Source organism: Bufo gargarizans, chromosome 1 (genome assembly GCF_014858855.1).
Source record: "Bufo gargarizans isolate SCDJY-AF-19 chromosome 1, ASM1485885v1, whole genome shotgun sequence".
NCBI lineage: Eukaryota > Metazoa > Chordata > Amphibia > Anura > Bufonidae > Bufo > Bufo gargarizans.
In genome coordinates this window covers 386,212,668-386,240,549 of record NC_058080.1, presented here as the reverse complement: position 1 = coordinate 386,240,549, position 27,882 = coordinate 386,212,668, and the positions used below count along the sequence as shown (strand labels likewise).

At 41.8% G+C, this 27,882-nt stretch overlaps 1 protein-coding gene across 1 annotated transcript in view; it reads left to right on the top strand.

Moving 5' to 3' along the window:
* The window catches only part of SUGP1 (SURP and G-patch domain containing 1), a 41,137-nt gene extending 13,255 nt beyond the window's left edge, over positions 1 to 27,882 (top strand). The window contains exons 5-14 of the mRNA XM_044270583.1: positions 1,080 to 1,203; positions 9,025 to 9,125; positions 11,232 to 11,349; positions 11,628 to 11,941; positions 12,029 to 12,135; positions 13,759 to 13,936; positions 14,102 to 14,208; positions 16,727 to 16,872; positions 20,006 to 20,135; positions 27,625 to 27,882. Coding sequence (XP_044126518.1) covers positions 1,080 to 1,203; positions 9,025 to 9,125; positions 11,232 to 11,349; positions 11,628 to 11,941; positions 12,029 to 12,135; positions 13,759 to 13,936; positions 14,102 to 14,208; positions 16,727 to 16,872; positions 20,006 to 20,135; positions 27,625 to 27,651 — 1,352 coding nt within the window. The 3' untranslated portion in view covers positions 27,652 to 27,882. The remainder of the gene's footprint in view (positions 1 to 1,079; positions 1,204 to 9,024; positions 9,126 to 11,231; positions 11,350 to 11,627; positions 11,942 to 12,028; positions 12,136 to 13,758; positions 13,937 to 14,101; positions 14,209 to 16,726; positions 16,873 to 20,005; positions 20,136 to 27,624) is intronic.

The following is a 27,882-nucleotide window of genomic DNA, read 5'->3' as shown; positions in this document are numbered from 1 at the left end:
TGGTGGCGCAGTGCGCCCCCCCTCCCCCGCAGTATTAAGCATTGGTGGCGCAGTGCGCCTCCCCCCCAAGCCCCCCCAGTATTAAGCATTGGTGGCGCATAGGGCCCCCCCACCCCAGTCGCAGTGCGCCCCCCCACAGGATCCCCTCCTCCCCTGCTTCTCCGATCGGAGCCCCAGCAGTGTAATGCTGGGGCTCCGATCGGTTACCATGGCAGCCAGGACGCTATTGAAGCCCTGGCTGCCATGATAAGCTCCATGCTGCTGTGTGCACAAAGCACACAGCAGCAGGGACAGTGTGAGCTCCTATTCACCCTGATAGATCTCTATCTCTATCAGGGTGAATAGGACAAGGGTTCTAGTCCCTAAGGGGGCTAAAAGTTAGTTAAAAAAAAAAAAAAAGTTACAAAAATAAAAACACCAAAATATTAAATATAAATGAAAAAGAAAGATTTACAAAAAAAAAAAATACACATTAACAATAAACATAAATTTTCAGCAGATTGGTGGGAAATTAAAAAAAAAAAAAAATGAAAATTCCCAGAATATCGGTATAAATTATCGGCTATCGGCCCGAAAGCTCACAAATTATCGGTATCGGCCTTAAAAAATCAATATCGGTCGATCCCTAATCTGTATCGTATTACCCACTTGTAGTTCAGTTCGGCCTACAAAGGTCATAACTAGTGTTTTTTTTTTTTTTTTTAAGAGAAAGCACAATGTTTAGGTATTAGGTAGCATATCTATAAGAAATACATGTTAGACTATAGAATGCAATTTCTTTTACACTCCATAATTGCATTTTTTGTATATTTTTCTTTCTCCCTTAAAAATGCACCTTGGATTAGTTTATGGGACGCTTAAGCTACTAGATTACAATATCCATAAAGTGAGACGTTGTGTATATAGAATGCAATGTACAGGGATGCGGACCTCAAGGGCTGACAATTGAGCATTTGTTGCTTTCTCATTCCTGCTTTGTTCCCTTCCTTTCCTTTGCCTTGGTACTCTTCCTAGCAGTTAAATGCCTGTTGACTGTTTGCTGTGTGAATTGAATCCCAGTACTGACAGCCTGCTTAAAGTTTTACCCCCAGAGGACTCAGAAACACGCAAAGTGGTGGAGCAGTTGGCTAGATTTGTAGCTGAAGGGGGCAGAGAGCTGGAAAAAATGGCAATGGAAGATTACAAGGACAATCCGTCTTTTGGGTGAGTAGGAAAAGATTTATTGACATAATTCATGATTGACCATTCATACATAAAAACAAGTGCAGGAGAAAGAAAGACATCCACATAGGAGACACAAATGGAGACTCACTTACATATATAAACAATAATAAAGTGCAAGTGCATATAAATATTAAATACATATAGAACCAAGAGTCTCTTTAACCATTATGTGTGTCCTCTGGGATGCGGTCTGGAAATTTTTAATAGGTATATGTATATGCTTTTGCCATAGGCATGTGCGGATTGCATATTGCATGGTGTTATATATTCAGTATAACTTAAATTTCTTTTATTTAAATTCCCGTTCTTTCTGGGCTTTGAAGTCAAGGAGGCGGTCCTATCAGTGATTGACAGCTATGCCCAGTCATAGGATGAAGACATCAATTACTGATGGGACCGCCTCCTTGAAATCAAAGTCCAGAAAGAGCAATGATATAAATGTATAAATTACAAGTTACGCTAAATCTTTTACGGTAAATCAGTCCGCTCATCTCCTCCTGATCTATAACATTCTGCCTGCAGCTCAGACACCAGGTTCTATGTGACAGGTTCCCTTAAAAAAACAAAAGGGATGAAACCATTTATATGTACACCAAAATGCGAACTACATTTCACTATAAACAGCTCCGACGAGGTAAAAATAAAAAGTTTTATATAATTTGACAAAGAAATTATTTTAGTGAATTTTTCTTTTTTTTGTACAAAAGTGGTAAAACATAAAAAAAATCAGTTTGGTTTGACAGCATACCAAGCAAAGCGCAATACATTGTATAGAGGTTATGCTTGGTATTGCAGCCTAGGTCTATTTACATGAATAGGACTGAGCTGCACATACAGCATGTAACCAATGAACCTAGGAACAAAATGCTGTATATGTATGGTGTTTTGATTTTAAGGAGTTGCCTCACTTCAGCAAATGGCATTTACCATGAAAACAAAGTTAACACAAGGCAGTTACTATAGGAAAGAGCGCCAGCCTATATTTACTCCCCCTGTCCCAGCTGCCGGGGAGGCTGGCATTTTTTTGTGCAAGCATGGCCACCACTGCTGGATTACGGGGTGGTTGTAACCCCTGGATATGAACAGTGTATAATGTCATAAAAAAATGAATCCAGCCAGTCAAGGAGGCAATATGGAGAATCACAGTACATTAGTAAGTGCCTTGTATTAACTTTCTCTGTATGATAAAGGCTATTTGCAGAAGTGAGACAACCCCTTTGAGGGATTAAAAAGTCAGCACCTTGGTGATATCCGCCTGAGTTGAGCTGGTTCCCTTGTCGGTGAGTGACTGCTGTTACAAAGCTGACACTAGAAGGCAGTATCGGTAGTTGGAGATAACTCCTATCAGACACTAACCCATCAGATGCCCTGTTCAATAGCGACTGTGGCATGTGAGCTGAGTCAGAAGAAGGGGCCCCCTCCATGGCAAAGTCATGGGGTGCTGATTGTTATTAGGGATCGACCGATATTGATTTTCTAGGGCCGATACCGATACCGATAATTTGTGAACTTTCAGGCCGATAGCCGATAATTTATACCGATATTCTGGGAATTTTCATTTTTGAAAAAAAAATTAAAATTCCCACAAATCTGCTGAAAGTTAATGTTTATTGTTAATGTGTATTTTTATTTTTTTTGTAAATCTTTCTTTTTCATTTATATTTAATATTTTGGTGTTTTTATTTTTATTACTTTCTTTTTTTTTTTAACTAACTTTTAGCCCCCTTAGGGACTAGAACCCTTGTCCTATTCACCCTGATAGAGCTCTATCAGGGTGAATAGGAGCTCACACTGTCCCTGCTGCTGTGTGCTTTGTGCACACAGTAGCATGGAGCTTATCATGGCAGCCAGGGCTTCAATAGCGTCCTGGCTGCCATGGTAACCGATCGGAGCCCCAGCATTACACTGCTGGGGCTCCGATCGGAGGAGCAGGGGAGAGGGAATCCTGTGGGGGGCGCACTGCGACTGGGGTGGGGCGCACCACTGTTTAATACTGGGGGGGGAGGGGGGGCGCACTGCGCCACCAATGCTTAATACTCTGGGGGCTTGGGGGGGAGGCGCACTGCGCCACCAATGCCTAATATTGGGGGGGCGCACTTGCGCCACCAATGTCTGATACTGGGGGGCTTGGGGGGGGGGGGGGGGGCCGCACTGCGCCACCAATGAAGCTTAATCTCTAATTTATTCATATACAGGAGGCGGGAGCTGGCTGCAGGATCACATAGCCGGCTCCCGACCTCTATGAGCAGTAGCTGCGATCCGCGGCACCTGAGGAGTTAACTACCGCAGATCGCAGCTACAGCTCATAGAGGCCGGGAGCCGGCTATGTGATCCTGCAGCTCCCGCCTCCTGTATATGAATTAATGTGAGATTAAGCTTCATTGGTGGAGCAGTGGCCATAGCTCCTCCCCTCCTCTTGTCCCCTGTCCTTCCATTGGCTGGAGCGGCAGCAGCAGCACAGGGGGAGGAGACACTGCTCCTTCTCCCCTGTGCTGCTGCTGAGGGAACACGGAGAGCGCTGAGAGCAGCGCGATCTGTGTTCCCCATACACTATCGGAATATCGGCAAAATAAATGCCGATACCGATAACGTTCAAAATCCTGAATATCGGCCGATAATATCGGTAAATCCGATAATCGGTCGATCCCTAATTGTTATGGCAGCCAAGGTCCTTGTGAAGACTCTCTCGCCTGCCCTTATAATCTTCCTATAAACACCTGTGCTTAAAGAGAACCTGTAACCTCTCATGACTTGTCAGTTTTTTAGTAACTACTAACAGTCCCCATGTAATAATCCTGGAGCATCTCTATTCTTATGTTGTACCATTCTTTTGTTCGTGTTAGAAATTATTAATGTGTTGCTAGCAGTTTGCAGTGATGGTCCAGATGGGTGTTGCTAGGTGGCGTTGTGTCCCCCGCACAGTCGGACACTATCAGCACTGATTGGCTAGTCTCACGCTGTGCAGGGACACCTCCAACTGGCAAGACCCAGCTTTACCTTCAGTGCAAACTGCTAGCAATTAATTGATAAATTCCAGCAGGAATAATAAAGGTATGGCACATCATAGAGTCATAACACTAGATGCTCCAGAATTGTTATTACATGGAGAATGCAGGTAGTTACTAAAACAGACATGTCAGGAGAGGTGACAGGTCCTCTGTAAAGAGCTTGTCTGGCCTTGTAGCCGAACAACCGAATCACTGGAATCTGTTCCAAGTTAAATAAAGAAAAAACTTTAAAAAAACAAAAACACTCACCGGTCCATAGTCCCACCGTTCCCACACCATGCCCCCATTCCCAGACAGTCTTGTGAATGGCAGGACTGTGGACACGTGAGTGTGGTTGGTGGGTTTCATATTTTTTTTTTTTTGTGGTCACAGGTTTAAGTTGGTCCTAGGCTGGATAGCTACTTTTAATAAGAATAATTCACAAGCACTGTAGATTGCAGTGCTATAGTATTAGTCTGGTATAAGCAATCCAATAATTGCATGTTCAAGTCCCCTAAGGAGACTTAAAAAAAAAAAAACATTTTTACTTTAATTTTATTAAACAAAAGTGTTAGAATACAAATCACTCCCTTTTACAATTTTCTATATAAAAATGACCAAACAATAAACAAGTAAACATACGGTAATTGGTATTGCCATGTCAGAAATGTATAAACTTAGAATATAAACATATTTAACAGTGAATGCAGTAACTTAAAACATAATGCTGGATCACCTGTACTCTCCTAAAAGCTCTCCATCGCTATTTTAACCACTTATGGGCCACCCATAGATTATACATGTCTGGATGCTCAACGTTTAACTCTGCAAAGACATCTGAACGCCCTTGCAGAGTTAACAGCTACGCATAGATCATGCAGGAGTGGGGGGCACTTTGTCAATGATAGCAAGGCTCCCCAAAACTCCCTGCCTTCCCCATATCTGTGTACACAGTGCTTAATAAGTGCTGTGTATGCAGACTCAGATTAGCCCTGCAGTGCATGCCAGGAGGTTATATTTCTCTTTTAATTGTGGTTGATATGGATCAATGTGGTTAAAATGGACATTTTACCGCGCCTCTTATATTTGTTCCAGACGATCCCATGTAAAATCCCCTTAACCTATTTTGCTAAGATCAGGAGAATGGTACCGGTTTTTGTATGGAGAGCACCCAGGGCTAGACTTAGCTACAGTTTGATGTCCCGCTCTAAAGCTTTGGGGGGTACGGGACTACCAAATTTTATTTCATACTATAGAGCGACGATCATGAATTGTGTGCTTGATTTGTGTCATAACCGCTCTACCAAACTTTGGGTAGATATTGAGCATGAAATGGCGCCACATTTGGCTACTGGAATTTTTTGGTTGTCCCCTACCTCCTTGGGCTTATTACCTAACTCACAATCCCCGATGCTTTTACACACCCTGGCTAGGCTTTGGGCTAAATTTGCGGTCAAACTCAGCCTTATAAGCTCTCCGGGTCCGCTTACGACACTCACGGGCCATGCGGATCTCCCCACAGGTTTGTGTCAGCTCCCAGCTTTAAGCGACCGGAATAGACATCCGATCAAATTGATAGATGTTTTTAAACAGAATGGTCTGCTCCCCTTGGATGACCTCTCCCACATTATACCTGCAGGCCCTGGGCGCTGGCTCCTTTACTTTCAGTTGCGAAGCTTTATTAAATCCCTGATACCTGGATTACGGTCATGCCCTCCATTGACTGAATTTGAAAAGATGTGCACAGCAAGGTCAGCTCCTGATCATGCTATATCTTTACTGTATGCCATGTTGAACTCTGGGGAGAAAGAGGATTCCTCCACAGGCATTCAAGGGACTAAACTCAAATTCATGTCTGATTGGGAATCGGAACTGGGGTCTACCTTCTCTACAGACCAATGGTCTAGATCACTTATGTTCACTCATAAATTAACTGTGTCATGTAATTTGCAGGAACTTAACTATAAAATCCTTACCAGGTGGTATAGGACCCCAGTGCGGTTACACAAATTTTATCCTCAGGTTCCTGATGCGTGCTGGAGGTGTCTTAATGCACGGGGTTCAATGACACATATTTGGTGGGACTGTCCAGGTGTGGCTCCCCTGTGGCAGGAGATCTTTGGCTTATATAATTTCCTATACAAAGCTACTATTGTACCCTCTCCTGCTTTAGCTCAGGACGGATTTCGCAGGACGGATTTCGCAGATCAAAAAAGGTGCCCTTCGCTTTTTTATATTAGCCATGAGACAGATAATTCCCCGTCAATGGAGGTCCCCAGAGAGTCTTTTGAGAGTGACCTGGTCCAGCGCTCTGGACTCACTAGTCCGTATGGAGGAGTTAGGCGCTGTAGAATCGGGATCTGCTTCGGCCTTCTGGGGGACTTGGGACCCATGGAACCAGTTTCGCTCCTCCACACCGTTTCATGACTGGCTGACGACGGGTGTTTTACCGGGTAACTGCTCTTGAATACTATACTAAGCAGAACCTCTCTATTCTATACTTCTCCTTCCCTCCCTCCTCCTGTTTATGTCTTGTCTTGGTCTGTCGTGTCTTGTGAAGTCTCTCCCTGTCCTATGTGGTTACGGGTCTGAAATTTGGAGAACATCTGCGGTGGTACTCTTGGATTTATGTCTGGAAGCCTTCACGGGCTTGTTATGTGCAATAAGGGTTCTGTAACGCTAACCTTGTATGTACCACTGCCTCAGACCTATTTCTGTGAACAGTTTATGACCTTTGTAGTGTGCATGTATACATAGTGGATATGTATGTGCGTTTTGCATTTGTACGCTTTAATAAAATAATGATTGAACCATAATTGTGGTTGATATGTTGGCCCCAAGAACTTGGCAAATTCAAAAAAATAAATAAAAAAATGTATGCTTTAACCCCTTCGCTACCAGCGCCATACACGTACGGCGCTGGAGCAAGGTGCAAATATGATGGCCGCAAGCGCATGCAGGCTTCTAACCTCTGCGGCCAATGAGGATGCCCGTAATTGATTTCAATGCCCAGGATATTGAGGCTGCAATTCTTATTTTGGCCAGCAGGTGGCAGGCCAACATAAGAAATTTGCAATTCTGCTAAAATAAAATGGGTCTGAAAGACCCATGATTGTTCAGAATAAAAAAAAAAAAAGGATTTTGTAGGCTTAAATATAAGCTTCAAAAGCATAAAAAAGTGAAAAAAAACTGTAAAAAAAAATGTTTAAATCACCCTTCTTTCCGTAGAATAAAAAAGTACATAAATAACAAAAATATAAACATCATTCATGGGCATCACCGCGACCAAAAACGCCCGTATTATTAAAATATAAAAATATATTTTCAATACGGCGAGTTTGTAAATGGAAAAAAGGGCCAATTTGCCTTTTTTTTTTTATCGCTTCTCTTGCCCACAAAAAAGTTATGGGGTTCAGAATATGGTGATGTAAAGAATTTTTTTATATATATATATATATATATATATATATATATATATATATATATATATATTTTTTTTTTTTTAAATAAATACATTTAGAAAGTCAAATGTATTACTATTTATACATTTAAAAAAAAACTATACATACGTGGTATGTTTGTAATTGTACTGACCCAGAGAATGAAGGGCACAGGTGAGTTTTACCGCAAACGGAACGCCGTGGTAATAAAACCCGTAAAAGGAGGAATTGTTTTTTTTTCGAATTCCACCCCATTTGGATTTTTTTTTTTCCAGCTTCCCACTACATTGTATGCCATATTAAATGGTGGCATTAGACAGTACAACTTGTCCCACAAAAAAAGAAACCCTCATTCACCTATGTGTAGGGAAAAATAAGTTATATGGAAGAAAAATGAAAACGAAAAAACGAAAAAAAACAAAACTCTGGTATCTTAAGGGTTAAATCCTCTTTTAAAAAGGTTTTGTATGACTGTTTATAATCACCTTATATATACCCTTTTATATTTCCGATTCCTTTTAAATCTACTGCTGGCTTTCGCTGAAAACCTTGCATGCAATTCTGCCTCAAATTCTTCTCCAAAAACTCAATGAGTATGCACCAAGAGTTAAATTGGCAGTTTTAGAACTAATAAAGCTAAATTATGAGGAAACTAATAGAGTTCAGCTTAAATTATTATTTGAGCATTATGAACGGAATGCTCCAAAATGTGTTCCGTTCTCATACCGGAGAGCAAACCGCAGCATGCTGTGGTTTTCTTCCCATCCTGGAATGCGGAGCAAGATGGATCCATCATGACCCACAATGCAAGTCAATGGGGAAGGATCCATTTTCTCTGCCACAGTAGAAATCGTATCCATCCACCATTGACTTTCAATGCAGTTCATGACTGATCCGTCTTGGCAATGTCAGATAATACAACCGGATCCGTTCAAAACGGATGTAGGCGGTTGTATTATCAGTAACGGAAGCGTATTTGCTGAGCCCTGCCAGAACCAGCAAAAACACTAGTGTGAAAGTAGCCTATGACAAATTTCCCTGAGAAGGAGAACAACAGTGTGCAGAGCAGTGAAAAGAAACTGTAGAAGACAAACTGTTGTATGGGTATTCCCATTTTAGACATTGGTGGCATATTTTTAGGGGGCCTGTTCTAGAGACAGAAGCAGATACCACACCTATCTGACATTGGTGGCATATCCTAGCAATATGCAACCAATGTAAGGATAGGATAATTTTTTTTTTCAAGTTGGCCCTTTAAGGATTATACCCAAGACAAGCAGAATGCAATAATGAAAGAAAACATGCCTCTAAAGGTGTACATTGCCTTTTCAAATGGCAATCTTAAGACTAATGTTCAGTTCCTTTTACTGCAGATTTCTACATGATCCGAATGGCCGAGAGTTCCTATATTACCGAAAGAAGATAGCGGAATTTAAACAGAAAAGTCAAAGACAGAAAGCTGCGCCAAGTAAAGGTCTGTGCTTTTTAAATATTTCACAAGGTTTTCAACAGTCTCCCATATAAGCATATAGATATTCCAAGTGTTCATAGTTTTGCACTGTGGCATGACAGGCTAGGTACAGTGATGGCCAACCTCCAGCACTCCAGCTTGGTGAAACTATAACTCCCAGCATGCTCTATTCATTTCTATGGCGTTCTGAGAACAGCCTAGCAAGTGTACATCTTGGGAGTTGTAGTTTTACCACAGCGGGAGTGGCGGAGGTTAGCCATCTCAGGGTTACAACATGTGGAGCAAGTCTGAGCATGGTTGAAGAGCTTTGATTTCTAGAACCATTGAAGACATATTTTTTTTTGGGACGTTTAAAATGGTTGTTCATGGGTTATCCTTTTAGATAGTCAATCAATGTCTGACACCCAGCACTACGGATGAGCTAATCGACTTCGGCTGAAACATCTGAAGTCGATTTACATAAAACTTAGTTAGAATACTATACAGAGCGAGGGCTCCTTACAGTATTAGGGTCCATTCATATGTCCACATCCTTTCCGCAATTTTGCGGAGCAGGTGCGGATCCTTTTTATTTTCAATGGGGGCGCAAAAGATGCGAACAGCACACTGTGTGCTGTCTGCATCCGCACTTCCGTTCCGCGGCTCCGCAAAAAAAATAGAACATGTCCTATTCTTGTCCGCAGCCATGGACAAGAAAAGGCATTTCCATTATAGTGCCAGCCATGTGCCGTCCGCAAAATGCAGAACGCACATGGCCAGTGTCCGCAATTTGCGGACCGCAAAAAACTTGGACATGTGAATTTGGGTAATAACTTCAGAAATTAATTTTTACTGTTAAACACCTTTTACAGAACTCTGGTTCGGTTTCAAGGTACCACTTAAACTTAACGAACTTGGTTTTTGTTCTATTTATTTTTTTACAGTAGAAATTTAATTTCTGAAGTTATTACCCGAAGTCGAGACTTCATGAAGTAATAACTTTGGCTCATAGGAGCCAATACATTCTAATACTGTATGGAGAGCTCGCTCTGTACAGTATTCTAACGAAGTTTTATGCAAATCGACTTTGGATGATTCATCCGAAGTCTATTCGCTCATCCCTACCCAGCACCCACGCGGATCAGCTGTTTGATTTGTGTAGTGGACTGAGCTGGTTACTGCAGCACTGCTCCCATTCACTGCAGTAACAATCTCTATCCTATACAGTGGATGGAGCTGTATAGTTCTGGCACCGGAGCTACTGCAAAAGAGCTGATCGGCAGGGGTGCATGACCTGCCCCATTATGTTTGTCCCAAGGATAGGCAATCACTTGTTAAATCCTGGACAATCCCTTTAAAGGTGGCATTCCTTTTTTCTTCATAAACAGCTCTGCTTTTTATATATTTTTATTTTCAAGAAACAGTATCACATCTGCCCTTGTGCTGTTTCTAGTATTTCAGCAGATCTCCATTATAGCGAATGGAGCAGAGCAGCAATACCAGACACCGCCCACGGTCAAATGTGGCACTGTTTCTCAGAGGAAAAAAGCAGACCCTTTTTTCCTAATACTGAAGCACAACTTTCTTATATAATTTAGAATTTATCAAACCTCCATGCCAGTTTTTTTTCTGTAAAGAATAAATCAAGGCAACTGGACCTACTGTGTCCACATCCTTTCCACAATTTTGCGGATCGGGTGCGGACCCATCCAGTTGCCTTGATTTATTCTTTACAGATATACCATGACCTGGATAAATGAAAACCTTCACAGACATGCCAGTTTTTTGGCTTCCAAAATAATACAATAGTGGTGCAAAAGTGTGTGATGAAGCGTTTCAGCTGTCAGAGAAAACAGGTTGAATGTTGTCTATTAGATGCTACTTTTTCTTCTAATATTAGGTCCACTAAATTGAATGTGCATATGATTTGGGGAGTCATGGCTGATAACTGCTGGTGCAATGACTGTGGTTGGTCTGCTTAGTGCGCCAATCACCCGAGCCATGAATACGGACTTCTTGGGTGATATGGCTATTGAGAGGGGTCTGTCACAGACATTTAAGACTCTCTGTGGTAATAATGTAAACTGTCCAGCTTGATTAATAATGTTCTTGCCTGTTCTTCCCTTTCAGTCCCTGAGGATGAAGAAACCAAGATGTTTGCGGAGAAGTTAGCTAGATTTGTGGCAGATGGTGGCCCTGAGGTTGAAGCTATTGCTCTCCAGAATAACAGAGAAAATCCTGCCTTCAGGTAATAGATATATTAAGGCCATTCCGACTATTTGTGCCAGTTGACTAAGATATTATTGAATTATAAAGCGGAGTCATACTCTTATAAATGAGAAAACATAACAGTCATTATCCTGATTGCAGGGCAGAATGCCTGATACAGATTTGATGAATGGGGTGTTTTCTGGTCTTGTCACAGAGCAACATTCTTCCACATGAGCAGTTTGTTTCTTTTACTTTTTCTAATTTAATATAAAAATGTCTTTCTTTTTTTTTTTTTTTTTAATCTGTTACTTGAAGGTTTTTATATGACGCTAATGGCAAAGGGTACCAATATTATAAAATCAAGGTCGAAGAATTCCGACGAGCCAAGCAATCTTCAACGGACAGTCATACCTTATTAGAGCTTAAGCGTAAGTTTTCCTCTGAGCCCTGTTCTGCAGCATCTCAGTCCCCCGCTTCCTCATCTATTAGTCCACCAACGCAACAGCAGTCCGCAGAGCAAGCAGCTGCGAAAAAGAAGAGGAAGAGTCGATGGGGGCCAGAGGAAGAGAAAGTAGAGATCCCTCCTGTTAATGTCATTAATGAGCCTCCCAATACCAGTCTTCTAACAGGTGAGATTTCTACTCTCTTTGGAAATCATACATGCTTGTTACCCATTTATTGGATTCAGAGCCTAGAATTGTAATTCTTATTTTTAGCCCAGGATCTGAAAGGCTTAGGTTACCAGAATGGAAAACCGGTGGGATTGGTTGGAGTCACGGAATTATCAGAGGCCCAAAAGAAACAAATAAAAGAACAGCAGGAGGTAGGATAGAAAGTTCACCACTCTGTCTAGTTGACCACTCGCACACATCTAGTTATATAATGATGCAGCTATAAACTATAACCAGTCCTCAGCAATCCTCTACCGTTCAACCTCTTTGCAACCCATGACGTGATAGTAGGTCAGCGGGGTGCAAGAGGTGTATGGTCATCAGCTGATCCTGCCCTATAAGTGGCAGTTGCTGGCTTTGTAATACATCCAGCACTCGGCTGCAATGACCAAAATTGGAGAGAACTCCAATCCTGATCATTTAACCCTTCACATGCTGCGGTCAATAGCGACTGCAGCATCTGAGCGGTTAGAGAGAGAGGGCTCCTTTTGTCCTCCAGCCTGGGGTCTTGTGAAGGCTCCCAGGTCTGTAATACTGAGCTGTCTGCAAAGCTGTTCCTATGGCATGATTGTGAGCCTGTAAATATCCCATAGATTGCAATAGTATTCTATTGCAGTCTATGTTACAAGCGATTAGAAGATTGCATCTTCAGGTCCCCTGAGGGGCTAAAAATTACAAAAATGCTAAAAACCCACAAATATTAAACATTCTAATCACACCCTATCCCAATTTAACATTTAGAAATGTGTATGCACACTGCAAAGAGGTATTTCCTCAAGGAAGAAAACCATCTTGCCAGAGCCACCTCTTGGGAGTGGCTCCCTATGAGTCAAAATCTGACTTTCCAACAAGTGTTGGGATTTGACAAGAGCCAAGCCAGATAATGTATCCATCTGTAGACACTTGTTTCGGGGTGAAAATGTCCAAATATAAAAATGTTTTTCCTTTGCTGTAAATGCTGTAATGAAATAAATAAATAAATAGTGATCAAAGTCATATTGTACCGCAAAATGGTACTAATATAACCTGGAGCTTATCCTGCATGAAAACCAGCCCTCACACAGCTCAGTAGACGAAAACAAAGACGTTAATTAGTATTTTTCGAAGGTTTCACAAAAAAAAAAAAAATACTAAAACAAAAAAATATATACAACTTTGTCGTCATAATCATACCAACCCACAGAATGTCATGTCATTTTTAGTGTATAGTGAATGTTTTAAAAACAAAACCCGAAATACCATGACAGAAATGCGTTTCTTTTTCACCTGATCTTCTTTTTTTTTTCTCCGTTTCTCATTACAAGTTAGTAAGTTAAATGATGCCGTTCAAAATATAACTTGTCCCTCAAAAATAAGTCCTCATAAGACTGTGTGAATGGAAAAGTAAAGAAGTTATGGGTCTTGGAAGTCAGGAAAAAAATGAAACTTGGCATTAAGGGGTTAAATTAAGGTGGTTTTCCTGTTGACAAAAATGGTTGTTGTTAAAGGGGATTTTCACATAATCCACACTTATTACGGTACCTGTACTCTGCCATTACCATAGACTTTTAATGAGGCATCAGTCCACATACTCAACCACCACCCCATTCAAAGGAGGGACATAGGATCCCGGTTCTCGTGATCAGTGGAGCTGTCAGACACGGTCACATATTCTGTGGGCAGGAGATAAGTGTTGATTGTGAACACCTTTACCTGCACAATTTCTTTTTTTTTTTTTTTTCTTTTCTTCTCTCAAAGTTTGATTTGCTTTATTCAGCTAGCTGTTTTCTGTTTAGATGCAGCAAATGTATGACTTGATCATGAAACACAAGCAGGCCATGCAGGACGTGCAGCTCATGTGGGAGAAGGCCATGAAACAACATCAGCATGAATATGACAGTGACGAAGAGGTCGATAATGACCTGGGAACGTGGGAGCACCAGTTGAGACAGATGGAAATGGACAAGACCAGGGGTAAGGGTCATAACTAGCTGTAGTACATGTAACTGCACCATAAACTTGTATGAATGAACATCAATAAAGGCCATGTAGCGGTGTAGTTAAATCTTGCCATGCAGGCGAGAAACGGTGGATTTGAAGCAAGTTTTAATTTGTGGTGAAACTTTTGTTTTCCAACAGAATGGGCAGAACAGCTGACTGAAATGGGTCGTGGTAAGCATTTCATTGGAGATTTCTTACCCCCCGATGAACTAGAGAAATTTATGGAAACATTCAAAGCTCTTAAGGTAACGATGCCAAATAATGTTGAGACATGGCTACAGCTTTCTGACCAAACCAAATGGTTTGTCCAACATGAAAACCCGTGATGAGTTATTGAAAAGTCATACAATGGTGGTGGTATTTTAGCCAAAGCCCAATTCCAGCACTAGGAAAAGTTAAAAGGCAAATTTGATTAAAAAAAATGCATTAAAAACATACAGGTGCACATCCACAAACAGGTGACATAGCCATTTCTGCATTTTGAGCCCTCCCCAGTTGTTACTGGCTCTTAGTCATAACAAGGTATATAGTAACACGGCCAACAATAAATAGCTGTGGGTCAGAAGGGGATTGACTCATTTCTTCCCAATTCAGGCCACACTTAAAGGCATATTAGAGTGGTAGAAGCAATGTTACATAAAGGCAACATGGAAACAGTATGAAATATATGGGAAGAAGAACATAAATGTCTGATATAAAGCCTCATTCACACGTCAGTGTTCGGTCAGTCATTTCCATCAGTGATTTTGAGCCAAAACCAGGTGCTGCTCTAAACACTGAACAGGTTCAGATCTTTCCCTTATACCTTTATGTCTCCAATCCGGGTCTTGGCTCACAATCACTGATGGGAATCACTGACCAAACACTGACGTGTGAATGAGACTTAAGGTTATATAAAGAATAGACAAAAGAAACACTCTGAAATGTTAACCTCAAACATGTCCTATATGTTGGTATGGAGGTGAAACTACACGTTTGACATGGAGTAAGCATCATGACGGAGACAAGCATGTCCTCAAAATTCCTCTTGAAATTCAATGAGGTATTTAGTGCTTCATTCTAGTTCAGTGTTCTTCTCCCTGTTTGAACTAAATGAGGAATACAAGAGGCGTGAGGTAAAGATGTACCACTGATATGCTATAAATGTACAGCTCAGGCTACCTTCACACTGGCGTTTCTGGGTCCGCCTGTGAGATCCGTTTCAGAGCTCTCACAAGCGGCCCAAACGGATCAGTTTAGCCCCAATGCATTCTGAATGGAAAAGGATCCGCTCAGAATGCATCAGTTTGCTTCCACTCAGCCTCCATTCCGCTCTGGAGGCGGAGACTAAAACGCTGCTTGCAGCGGAGCCAAACGGATCCGTCCTAACTTACAATGTAAGTCAATGGGGATGGATCCGTTTTCACGGACACAATATGGTGCAATTGAAAACTGATCCGCCTCCCATTGACTTTCAGTGTAAGTCAAAACAGATCCGTTTGCATTATCATGAATAAAATTTTTTATTTTTTTTGTTCCTGGTAATGCAAACGGATCTGTTCTGAACAGATACAAGCGTTTGCATTTTAGGTGCGGATCCGTCTTTGCAGATACCAGATGGATCTGCACCTTACGCAGGTGTGAAAGTAGCCTCAACTGTACTTACTAGTGTAGGGACATATCCTAGAGGAGGACCAACAAGACCATATGTTCAGATAAGATTCACGAGAGGAAAGCTACCCAGATGAGTTTTTCCAATCTGGCAATTAGGTCTTCCTTGTTAATCCAGTGTAAGAGCTCATGCACACGACCAAATGACGCATACCGGCCGTGCGCATTCTGCATCTTGTGGAATGGAAGGTCCAGACCATAATAGAACAGTCCTATTAAGATTGGGACATGTTCTATATTTTTGCAGAGCCACAGGAATACTTTCCGGGAAGAAGGAAAGTAGTGCAATCTCAGGGCCGAGAGGAAGTCTTAATTAGAGACTGTTAATATGGTGGAAGACTGATTTCCAGATATTGGATCTGTTCTAAAATTTTACATTTTTGGGGCCCTGGTATCAAGGTTAAAAATCCAGAAGGCCTGCCTCATAATTTGGGTTCTGGCCCAACCACCTTTTCTAGGTGGACCATCAACCCTTTCTATACCTGTCACAGTTGAGCTACAGAAGTCACCCAGATATTTTTCCAAAAAGTGATGAGATGCTTGTGGTTGTGCCACTGTAATATATTCTGATATACTTGTCTTTAGTTTGTGTGGGGCACCTAACATAACATAAGTTAAAGGTTGTGCAGATCATGGTGTAAACCAAATGGGTAAAATAAAAATTAAAAAAAATATTTAAATAAATAAATGAGAAGGTCTGTGTTCTTTGTAGAAATGTATAAATACTGCACCCAGGCAGACCATTTTGGTTAGAAAACCCTTTTAAATAATTGATTGCTCTAAGCCGAAGTCCAGTTTTGTGTTGCACTGCTTGGTAAGTAGGTCCATAAACGGAGAGCGTTGGAGTGTATATACAATTATCATGTGCAGTTGTGTTAGTCTAGGAACTCTGTTCACTCCTGCCTCAGAAGCTCTATGCCATGCTGTCTTTTCTGTCTAAACAGACACATCGTTGGAACCTGGTAGGTCCCATTATAAGTCGGTTGGGTCTGTCAACCTCAGTTGGTGTCCACCATGTGACGGGTCTAGTAGACTGTTGAACCGAGCCGTAGTAAAAGCATCTTAGTAACAACTTTTTTCATCTACAGCCATAGTATGATCTTTGTGTTGTAGGAGGGTCGTGAACCTGACTATTCAGAGTACAAAGAATTTAAGATAACTGTGGAGAACATAGGATACCAAATGCTTATGAAGATGGGTTGGAAAGAAGGAGACGGATTGGGTTCTGAAGGCCAAGGAATAAAGAACCCTGTTAACAAGTACGTTTTTACTAAACATGCATATTTATTTTCTTAGAATTAGAACATGTTGTCACAAAGATTCGGATAGAGATTAGGTCAGATTTTTTTGCTCTGTACTTGATCCTTTGTAAAACAGTGTGGTAATACCTATGTTCACCAGAAGAGGGCAATGTTGCCAAATGCATTGTTTGGTATTTTGTGCAGTAAATATTGCTGGGAAATTTCTTTCTTTATTTTTTTTTTTTGTATATATTTTTTTTTTTACAGATTATTGCAGAAGGGAACACTGAAGATATAAAATACATTAAAACATTAGGATCTGTTTGTAAGCATTGTAGTACAGCGCAGTGACACAGCAGGACATCAAAGGACATAGGGGGTGATTTATTAAGACCAGTGTTTTAGACACCGGTCCTAATAACCCCTATATTTGGTGGATTTCCGAAGTTATGAAGATTCGCTGGCCTCGACATAGCTTCGGTGCATCCAGTGCCAGTCTAAATATAAGCTAGCTTCCCAGCTTGCTTATGTTTTAGACCATTTTCTACATCTAATCCAGGCGTAGAAAATGATGAATGAGATGGGTGGGCCTGCTGGCCCGTTCCCACCACACCACACCCACTTTTTTAGACCTGGCATGAGCGGGCAAAAGTTGCAGATTGCGGTGCAGCTGCGCCTGAAATACACCTAATGTAGGCATATTTCAGGTTAATAAATGACCCCCATTGTCTCTTTGTTTCAATGGGGTATTTATTGATGAAAGCATAAAATTACATGTCACTGTAATACAGAAAAATTCAGGTATTAAACTTGAATATACGTCACATAAAACAATAATACTTGTTGGCACCCATTGTCTCCAGTATAAATTTGACTACCTAGGAGTTAACGTATAAGTATATAGTAAAGATTGATGGCAATAAAAATGCAATGGGGGGGAAATGGCAAAAGAAAATGTGGTGTGTAGGAGCAGTGTGTATCTTCTATCTCTCTCACGTTGAACATGCGGATCCGTTTTTTTGTGAATTAGATGCTATTCCATTCAGTTCTATGGGGCCTTATTCTTCCATTGCATGGCTCAGAAAAAAAAAATAAACATGTCCTATACTTGTCAGTGAAAATCTGACTATATTATAGTCTATGGATCAGCAAAAAAAAAAATTCTAATTAAAGGGGCTGTGCCACCATTAGTTATTTTTAATATAATTCAACATGAAAAACAAAATGCTCCAGTTGTGAGAAATTCTGTTTACATCATAATAATGGTGCCCTCTGGTGTTTAAACTGTAATGTGCACTCCCACCTACTGAGGTGGATACACATGTCACCAGCCCCATCTACTGTCAGATGCTGAGTAGAGAGCTGCAACAGAAAGGACACAGCCGCTGAACTACTAGCCTGTAGAAAATCTAGCAGAGCGGCAACAAATCAGGACATCTGATTCCATGCGAGGTACACGGCTGGTTCTAGCTTTGGTATAAAGAGATTGTCATGTATTATATATGATGGCTGGTGTTCATTTGGACAGGAATCATGGAATAACCCTTTTAAATAAGTCTAATCACTGTCTGTCTGAAGTGAACAACGGAACAACTTTCTTATATATGATTGCTGCTTGCTGACAGTGTATGGAAACACACTGATTACATCAGCAGTTTGTTACAATGTGTTTGTGCAAGTAGTTTGTCTGCCAAGCAGGATAGAAGAGGGAATCTGTGATGCTGTTAGAGCGGAACGGTTACCTCTCGCATAGCAATAACCTATCCCCTATCCACAGGTTAGGAAATAGGTGATCACTAGAACAGCAGCCTGTGTTCCACTGAATGAAGCGGCAGAAACGCATGCATGTCCTCTGCTTCATTCAACTCTGATATTGATGACCTATTGTGGGGGTAGGTCATCAATAGTAAAAAGCGGACAACCCATTTTAAGGGGTTTCCAGTATTTTGATACCGATGGTCGGATATTAGATCCATCAATATCAGATTAAAAAAATAGGGGCAGCGCTTCAGTAACCAGCTTACATCCACAAGACAATGGATGGAGCTTTGTTTCTCTCCCACCTGAGCCTGCTGCTGAACATCTGATGGCAGAGGTGCTGGGTGTTGAACCTCTGCTAATCCAGCTGGGTATTATCAATTAGGGATGTGTCCCTGTACAGTCTGCCATTAGCAGCATTAGGCTACATGCACACGAACGTTGTTGGTTTCCGTGTCCGTTCCATTTTATTTATTTTTTTGCGGATAGGATGCGGACCCATTCATTTCAATGGGTCTGCAAAAAATGCGGACAGCACACTGTGTCTGTTCCGTAGCCCCGCAAAATAAAATAGAACACGTCCTATTCTTGTCCGTTTTAGGCATTGTTACAATCTATCCGCCCAAAAAAAAAAAAAGATGGCATACGCAAAACACATACGGTCGTGTGCATGTAGCCTTAAACTGATGGCACCAGAGTGAGAGGGAGTTACATTTTCTACATGCTGTTGTGCATATTGCAACTCCATCGAACATCTAAGCTGCTACTTTCTGTTAATCACTGGATGGTTGGACTAACAACCACATGTCCGAAAAAATATAAAACTTGTCCTATTATCTGCAAAATCGGATCCTGGTACAATACAAAGTCAATGGATCCGCAAAAAACGGATGACATACGGAAACATTTTCAGGAACAACGGATCCGCAAAAAAACGGACCGAAATTCGGGATATAGAAAAATACTGATGTGTGAATGGACCCTTCAGGTAAAAAAATTTAAATCGGATATCCTATATGACTATCTCTAACAAAGCTAGAACCGACCCTGTACCTCACTTGGATCCCCATTCATTGCTCCAAGTGCTCTGCTAGGTTTATTTCAAGCTGTCGGCTTAGGGGGGCTTGTTGATTTTGCAGCAGCGCTCTCCCTGTATCTGCCACAGCTTCTAACGGTGGACAGAGAAATAAGGAAAATAACAAACAGCAGGTGGCGCTATATCTATTGAATACATCAGTGGCTATACTAAGTTTTTAATGACATACAAATACAAAAGTATTGAGCTCAAGGTGCTGTTTTGAACAATGTAGAATATTTTTCGCGGGACAACCCCTTTAAGTTAGGCCATCACTGTTATCATTGCCATTTTTTATTATTTATATTTACATTTCAGAGGCTCAACAACAGTGGATGGGGCAGGGTTTGGCATAGATCGTCCAGCAGAGTTAGCGAAAAATGATGATGAATATGAAGCTTTTCGGAAGAGGATGATGCTGGCATATCGCTTCCGGCCTAATCCACTGGTATGTTCACATACTTGAATCTTGTTGCTCATACAACTTGCCGTTATGTGTTTTTGTTTGAAAGTAGCCCTATTTCTGTTTGACAGACTGACATTGTTTTTGTCATTTTGCTCCATTAATTCCCTCCCCACACATAATGGGGTGACATTGCTTAAAGGGGTTGTCTCAATTCAGCAAATAGCATTTATCATGTAGAGAAAGTTAATACAAGCCACTTACTAATGTATTGTTATTATCCATATTGCCTCCTTTGCTGGCTGGATTAATTTTTCCATCGCTTTATACACTGCTCGCTTCCATGGTTACAGACCACCCTGCAATCCATCAGCAGTGGCAATGCCTGCACACTATAGGAAAGAGCATTAGCCCCTGTGTGCACTCACAGTCCCGGCCTCCAGTGAGGCCGACACTTTCTCCTTTAGTGTGTTTACACGACCACCACTGATGGATTGCAGGGTGGTCTGTAACCATTGAAACAAGCAATGTATAATGTGATGGAAAAATGAATCCAGCCAGCAAAGGAGGCAATATGGATAATAACAATACCTTAGAAAGTGCCTTGTATTAATTTTCTCTACATGATAAATGCTATTTGCTGAAGTGAGACAACCCCTTTAACTGCATAAAAGTTACGCGCATCGTTCAGACACGGACTTTGGTTTGCCTGTAAGCTGTAATCAATCTCCACTCAATCTTGCGGTCCCCTTCCACTTGGGCTGTGAATTGAACATAAGTTATACCCCAGTATAGTCCATGTACCTCAGAAACACTGCCATCCACCTACTAAATTCTGGGCCTGGTTGGAAACCCAACACACATTGTGCTTTTGTGCGGTTAGCGTTCTAAGAAAGGTTATGGAGTCTTTTAGCACATGCAAGGACCAGACTTTTTTTTTTTTTTTTTTTTTTTTAACCCCTTAACCACTTCAGCCCCGCTAGCTGAAACCCCCTTCATGACCAGAGCACTTTTTACACTTCGGCACTACACTCCTTTCACCGTTTATCGCTCGGTCATGCAACTTACCACCCAAATGAATTTTACCTCCTTTTCTTCTCACTAATGGAGCTTTCATTGGGTGGTATTTCATTGCTGCTGACATTTTTACTTTTTTTGTTATTAATCAAAATGTAACTTTTTTTGCAAAAAAATGACATTTTTCACTTTCAGCTGTAAAATTTTGCAAAAAAAAAAACGACATCCATATATAAATTTTTCGCCAAATTTATTGTTCTACATGTCTTTGATAAAAAAAAAATGTTTGGGCAAAAAAAAAAATGGTTTAGGTAAAAGTTATAGCGTTTACACACTATGGTACAAAAATGTGAATTTCCGCTTTTTGAAGCAGCTCTGACTTTCTGAGCACCTGTCATGTTTCCTGAGGTTCTACAATGCCCAGACAGTAGAAAACCCCCACAAATGACCCCATTTCGGAAAGTAGACACCCTAAGGTATTCGCTGATGGGCATAGTGAGTTCATAGAACTTTTTATTTTTTGTCACAAGTTAGCGGAAAATGATGATGATTTTTTCTTTTTTTTCTTACAAAGTTCCATATTCCACTAACTTGCAACAAAAAATAAAAAATTCTAGGAACTCGCCATGCCCCTCACAGAATACCTTGGGGTGTCTTCTTTCCAAAATGGGGTCACTTGTGGCGTAGTTATACTGCCCTGGCAATTTAGGGGCCCTAATGTGTGAGAAGAACTTTGCAATCAAAATGTGTAAAAAATGACCGGTGAAATCCGAAAGGTGCACTTTGGAATATGTGCCCCTTTGCCCACCTTGGCATCAAAAAAGTGTCACACATCTGGTATCGCCGTACTCAGGAGAAGTTGGGGGAATGTGTTTTGGGGTGTCATTTTACATATACCCATGCTGGGTGAGAGAAATATCTTGGCAAAAGACAACTTTGCCCATTTTTTTTATACAAAGTTGGCATTTGACCAAGATATTTTTCTCACCCAGCATGGGTATATGTAAAATGACACCCCAAAACACATTCCCCAACTTCTCCTGAGTACGGCGATACCAGATGTGTGACACTTTTTTTTGCAGCCAAGGTGGGCAAAGGGGCACATATTCCAAAGTGCACCTTTCGGATTTCGCAGGCCATTTTTTACACATTTTGATTGCAAGGTACTTCTTACACATTTGGGCCCCTAAATTGCCAGGGCAGTATAACTACGCCACAAGTGACCCCATTTTGGAAAGAAGACACCCCAAGGTATTTCGTGAGGGGCACGGCGAGTTCCTAGAATTTTTTATTTTTTGTTGCAAGTTAGTGGAATATGAGACTTTGTAAGGAAAAAAGAAAAAAAAAGAAAAATCATCATTTTCCGCTAACTTGTGATAAAAAATTCTAGGAACTCGCCATGCCCCTCACGGAATACCTTGGGGTGTCTTCTTTCCAAAATGGGGTCACTTGTGGCGTAGTTATACTGCCCTGGCAATTTAGGGGCCCAAATGTGTAAGAAGTACTTTGCAATCAAAATCTGTAAAAAATAGCCTGTGAAATCCGAAAGGTGCTCTTTGGAATATGTGCCCCTTTGCCCACCTTGGCTGCAAAAAAGTGTCACACATCTGGTATCGCCGTACTCAGGAGAAGTTGGGGAATGTGTTTTGGGGTGTCATTTTACATATACCCATGCTGGGTGAGAGAAATATCTTGGCAAAAGATAACTTTTCCCATTTTTTTTTTTATACAAAGTTGGCATTTGACCAAGATATTTTTCTCACCCAGCATGGGTATATGTAAAATGACACCCCAAAACACATTTCCCAACTTCTCCTGAGTACGGCGATACCAGATGTGTCACACTTTTTTGCAGCCTAGATGCGCAAAGGTGCCCAAATTCCTTTTAGGAGGGCATTTTTAGACATTTGGATCCCAGACTTCTTCTCACACTTTCGGGCCCCTAAAAAGCCAGGGCAGTATAAATACCCCACATCTGACCCCACTTTGGAAAGAAGACACCCCAAGGTATTCAATGAGGGGCCTGGCGAGTTCATAGAAATTTTTTTTTTTTTTGCATAAGTTAGCGGAAATTTTTTTTTTTTGTTTTTTTCTCACAAAGTCTCACTTTCCGCTAACTTAGGACAAAAATTTCAATCTTTCATGGACTCAATATGCCCCTCACGGAATACCTTGGGGTGTCTTCTTTCCGAAATGGGGTCACATGTGGGGTATTTATACTGCCCTGGCTTTTTAGGGGCCCTAAAGCGTGAGAAGAAGTCTGGAATATAAATGTCTAAAAATGTTTATGCATTTGGATTCCGTGAGGGGTACGGCGAGTTCATGGGAGATTTTATTTTTTGACACAAGTTAGTGGAATATGAGACTTTGTAAGAAAAAACAAAAACAAACAAAAAATTTCCGCTAACTTGGGCCAAAAAAATGTCTGAATGGAGCCTGACAGGGGGGGTGATCAATGACAGGGGGGGTGATCAATGACAGGGGGGGTGATCAATGACAGGGGGGGTGATCAATGACAGGGGGGGTGATCAATGACAGGGGGGGTGATCAATGACAGGGGGGGTGATCAATGACAGGGGGGTGATCACCCATATAGACTCCCTGATCACCCCCCTGGTAAGGCTCCATTCAGACGTCCGTATGATTTTTACGGATCCATGGATCGGATCCGCAAAACACATGCGGACGTCTGAATGGAGCCTTACAGGGGGGTGATCAATGACAGGGGGGTGATCAATGACAGGGGGGTGATCAATGACAGGGGGGTGATCAATGACAGGGGGGTGATCAATGACAGGGGGGTGATCACCCATATAGACTCCCTGATCACCCCCCATGTAAGGCTCCATTCAGACGTCCGTATGATTTTTACGGATCCATGGATCGGATCCGCAAAACACATGCGGACGTCTGAATGGAGCCTTACAGGGGGGGTGATCAATGCTAGAGGGGTGATCACCCATATAGACTCCCTGATCACCCCCCTGTAAGGCTCCATTCAGACGTCCCGTATGATTTTTTTTTTACGGATCCACGGATACATAGATCGGATCCGCAAAACACATGCGGACGTCTGAATGGAGCCTTACAGGGGGGTGATCAGGGAGTCTATATGGGGTGATCAACCCCCTGTCATTGATCACCCCCCTGTAAGGCTCCATTAAGACGTCCGTATGCGTTTTGGGGATCCGATCCATGTATCAGTGGATCCGTAAAAATCATGCGGACGTCTGAATGGAGCCTTACAGGGGGGTGATCAATGACAGAGGGGTGATCAATGACAGGGAAGTGATCAGGAAGTCTATATGCGTGATCACCCACTTGTCATTGATCACCCCCCTGTAAGGCTCCATTCAGACGTCCGTATGCGTTTTGCGGATCCGATCCATGTATCCGTGGATCCGTAAAAATCATACGGACGTCTGAACGGAGCCTGACAGGGGGGTGATCAATGACAGGGGGGTGATCAATGACAGGGGGGTGATCAATGACAGGGGGGTGATCAATGACAGGGGGGTGATCAATGACAGGGGGGTGATCAATGACAGGGGGGTGATCAATGACAGGGGGGTGATCAATGACAGGGGGGTGATCAATGACAGGGGGGTGATCAATGACAGGGGGGTGATCAATGACAGGGGGGTGATCAATGACAGGTGGGGTGATCAATGACAGGGGGGTGATCAATGACAGGGGGGTGATCAATGACAGGGGGGTGATCAATGACAGGGGGGTGATCAATGACAGGGGGGTGATCAATGACAGGGGGGTGATCAATGACAGGGGGGTGATCAATGACAGGGGGGTGATCAATGACAGGGGGGTGATCAGGGGTTTATAAGGGGTTTATAAGGGGTTAATAAGTGACGGGGGGGGGGGGTGTAGTGTAGTGTGGTGTTTGGTGCGACTGTACTGAGCTACCTGAGTCCTCTGGTGGTCGATCCTAACACAAGGGACCACCAGAGGACCAGGTAGCAGGTATATTAGACGCTGTTATCAAAACAGCGTCTAATATACCTGTTAGGGGTTAAAAAAAATCAGATCTCCAGCCTGCCAGCGAACGATCGCCGCTGGCATGCTGGAGATCCACTCGCTTACCTTCCGTTCCTGTGAGCGCGCGCGCCTGTGTGCGCGCGTTCACAGGAAATCTCGCGTCTCGCAAGATGACGCATATATGCGTCGCTGAGCGCAGTGCTGCCACCTCCGGACCGCAGATCTGCGTTAGGCGGTCCGGAGGTGGTTAAGGACCCATGATGTACATGTACGTCATCTCTGGCCATGACTTAAGGACCAGAGAAATACATGTTTTCCCTTTATTTTGGAAACATGATATTTATATTTTTTTACTTGAAACTTTTTTTCCTTTTTTGAAAACTTTACAGGAAGGCTGTAAGTGTATTAGGGTCCATTCACACGTCCGTTGTTTCTTTCCTGATCTGTTCCGTTTTTTGCGGAACAGATCTGGACAAGTTCTGTACCCATTCATTTTCAATGGGTCCTGAAAAAAATCGGGCAGCACAATGTCCGATTTTTTTTTTTTTATTTTATTTATTTTTTATTTTTTTCAGGACCCATTGAAAATGAATGGGTACAGAACTGGTCCAGATCTGTTCTGCAAAAAACGGAACAGATCAGGAAAGAAACAACGGACGTGTGAATGGCCCCTTACAGTGTGTAATACAGTTGCAGCCAATGCATCATAATACAGAAGTATTGTCATGCCTTGTAAAGGGGATCAAACCCCCAAAAGTTGAATTTTTTTTGTCACCTTACATCCAAAAAGTGTAATAGCAAGCGATCAAAAAGTCATATGCACCCTATAATAGTACCACTCAAACCGTCATCTCATCCTGAAAAAAATGAGCCCCCTACACAGGAAAGTCACCCTAAATAAATAAATACGGCTTACAGAATGTGGAGACACTAAAAAAATCAATCTTTTTTTTCAAAAATGCTTTATGTAAAACTGAAACAACAACAACAAAAAAGTTGTCACATTTGGTATTGTCGCGTCTGTAACAACCTGAGCTATAAAAATACCACATGATCTAATCTGTCAGATGAATGTTGTAAATAACGAAAAATAAAAACTATGCGAAAACAGCCATTTTTTGTTACCTTGCCTCACAAAAAGTGTAATATAGAGCAACCAAAAATCATATGTACCAACAAAGCTGCCACATTATCCCATAGTTTCTAAAGTTGGGTAACTTTTTGGGAGTTTCTACTCTAGGGGTGCATCTGGGGGGCTTCAAATGCGACATGGTGTCAAAAAACCAGTCCAGCAAAATCTGCTTTCCAAAAACCATATGGCGTTCTTTTCCTTCTGCGCCCTGCCGTGTGCCCATACAGCAGGTTACGACCACATATGGGGTGTTTCTGTAAACTAGAGAATCAGGGCAATAAATGTAGAGTTTTTTGCTGTTAACCCTTGCTTTGTTAGTGGATTTTTTTTTTATTAAAATGGAAAATATGCCCAAAAAGTTAAATTCTGAAATTTCATCTCCATTTTCCATTAATTCTTGTGGAACACCTAAAGGGTGAACAAAGTTTGTAAAATCAGTTTTGAATACTTTGAGGGGTGTAGTTTCTAAAATGGGGCCATTTTTGGGTGGTTTCTATTATGTAAGCCTTACAAAGTGACTTCAGACCTGAACTGGTCCTGAAAAAGTGGATTTTGGAAATTGTTTGAAAAATGTCAACATTTTGCATCTAAACTTCTAAGCATTCTAGCGTCCCCCGGGGTCTGTTCACCACCAGACTCAGCTCCCCGCCTCTCCCATTGAAGTTAATGGGAGCGCACCGCGCATGCGCGGCCACTGCTCCCATTCATTTCTATGGGGCCGACGGAAATAGCCGAGCCAGCGCTGGGCTATTTTCGGCGGCTCCATAGAAATGAATGGAGGGCAGCTGCGCATGCGCAGTGCGCCCTCCTCCACTTTCTCTGCTCTGTTCCTGTAGGTGTGGGTGGGACCCTCGCCCATCAGACAATAAGGGCATTTCCTAGCGATATGCCCCCATTGTCTAAGATGGGATAACCCTTTTAATAGAATAGTTGAGGAGCTTCCAAATGTAAAAAAGAGACAAAATGAAAAAAAATAAAATAAAAAAAAGCAGTTATAAAATTCACAGAAGAATATAACAAGTCTTTTCTGCTTCATTGACCGTAGGAAGGACTATGGAACGTACCTCAGTCTTGGCTGACCCCCCCCAAAAATGTGAACCTCACTTTGTTTTAAACATGTTTTATACTTCATCTCTGGCAAATATAGTGTTGGTGATTGGCCCGTAAGTAATAAGGGAGGCAGGATTATGAATATTATTGGTTAATATTCCTGTAGTTCCCCCACTATAGGAGATGAAGGATGTTTAGTTTAGGTGATCATCTGCTTGTTCTTTGAAGCTTGTACAAACCATGCTTAGCTGTTGGCCAAGGGTTAAACCCCCTTAGCTCTGATAACTCATCATACGTGTATGTATCAACTAAACACTAACATCATTTTTTTTCTATTTGTAGAATAACCCAAGACGCCCCTACTACTAGTGGGTCGGTGAACTGTTTCAGACTGTGAGAATGTGTTGAAGAACACTTGCATCATGAGATACATGTAATGTGTTAATCTTGTTTGCGGGCGGCAATCAATTCTTTGTCGCTTTATATACAAAACCACCATCCGTTCAGCTTTTTAGCTCACACCCACTCATACCCTAGTTCACCTTTCGCAGAAGACCCTTCATTGACAACATCGGTTTAATAAATATGTTTTTAACTTGA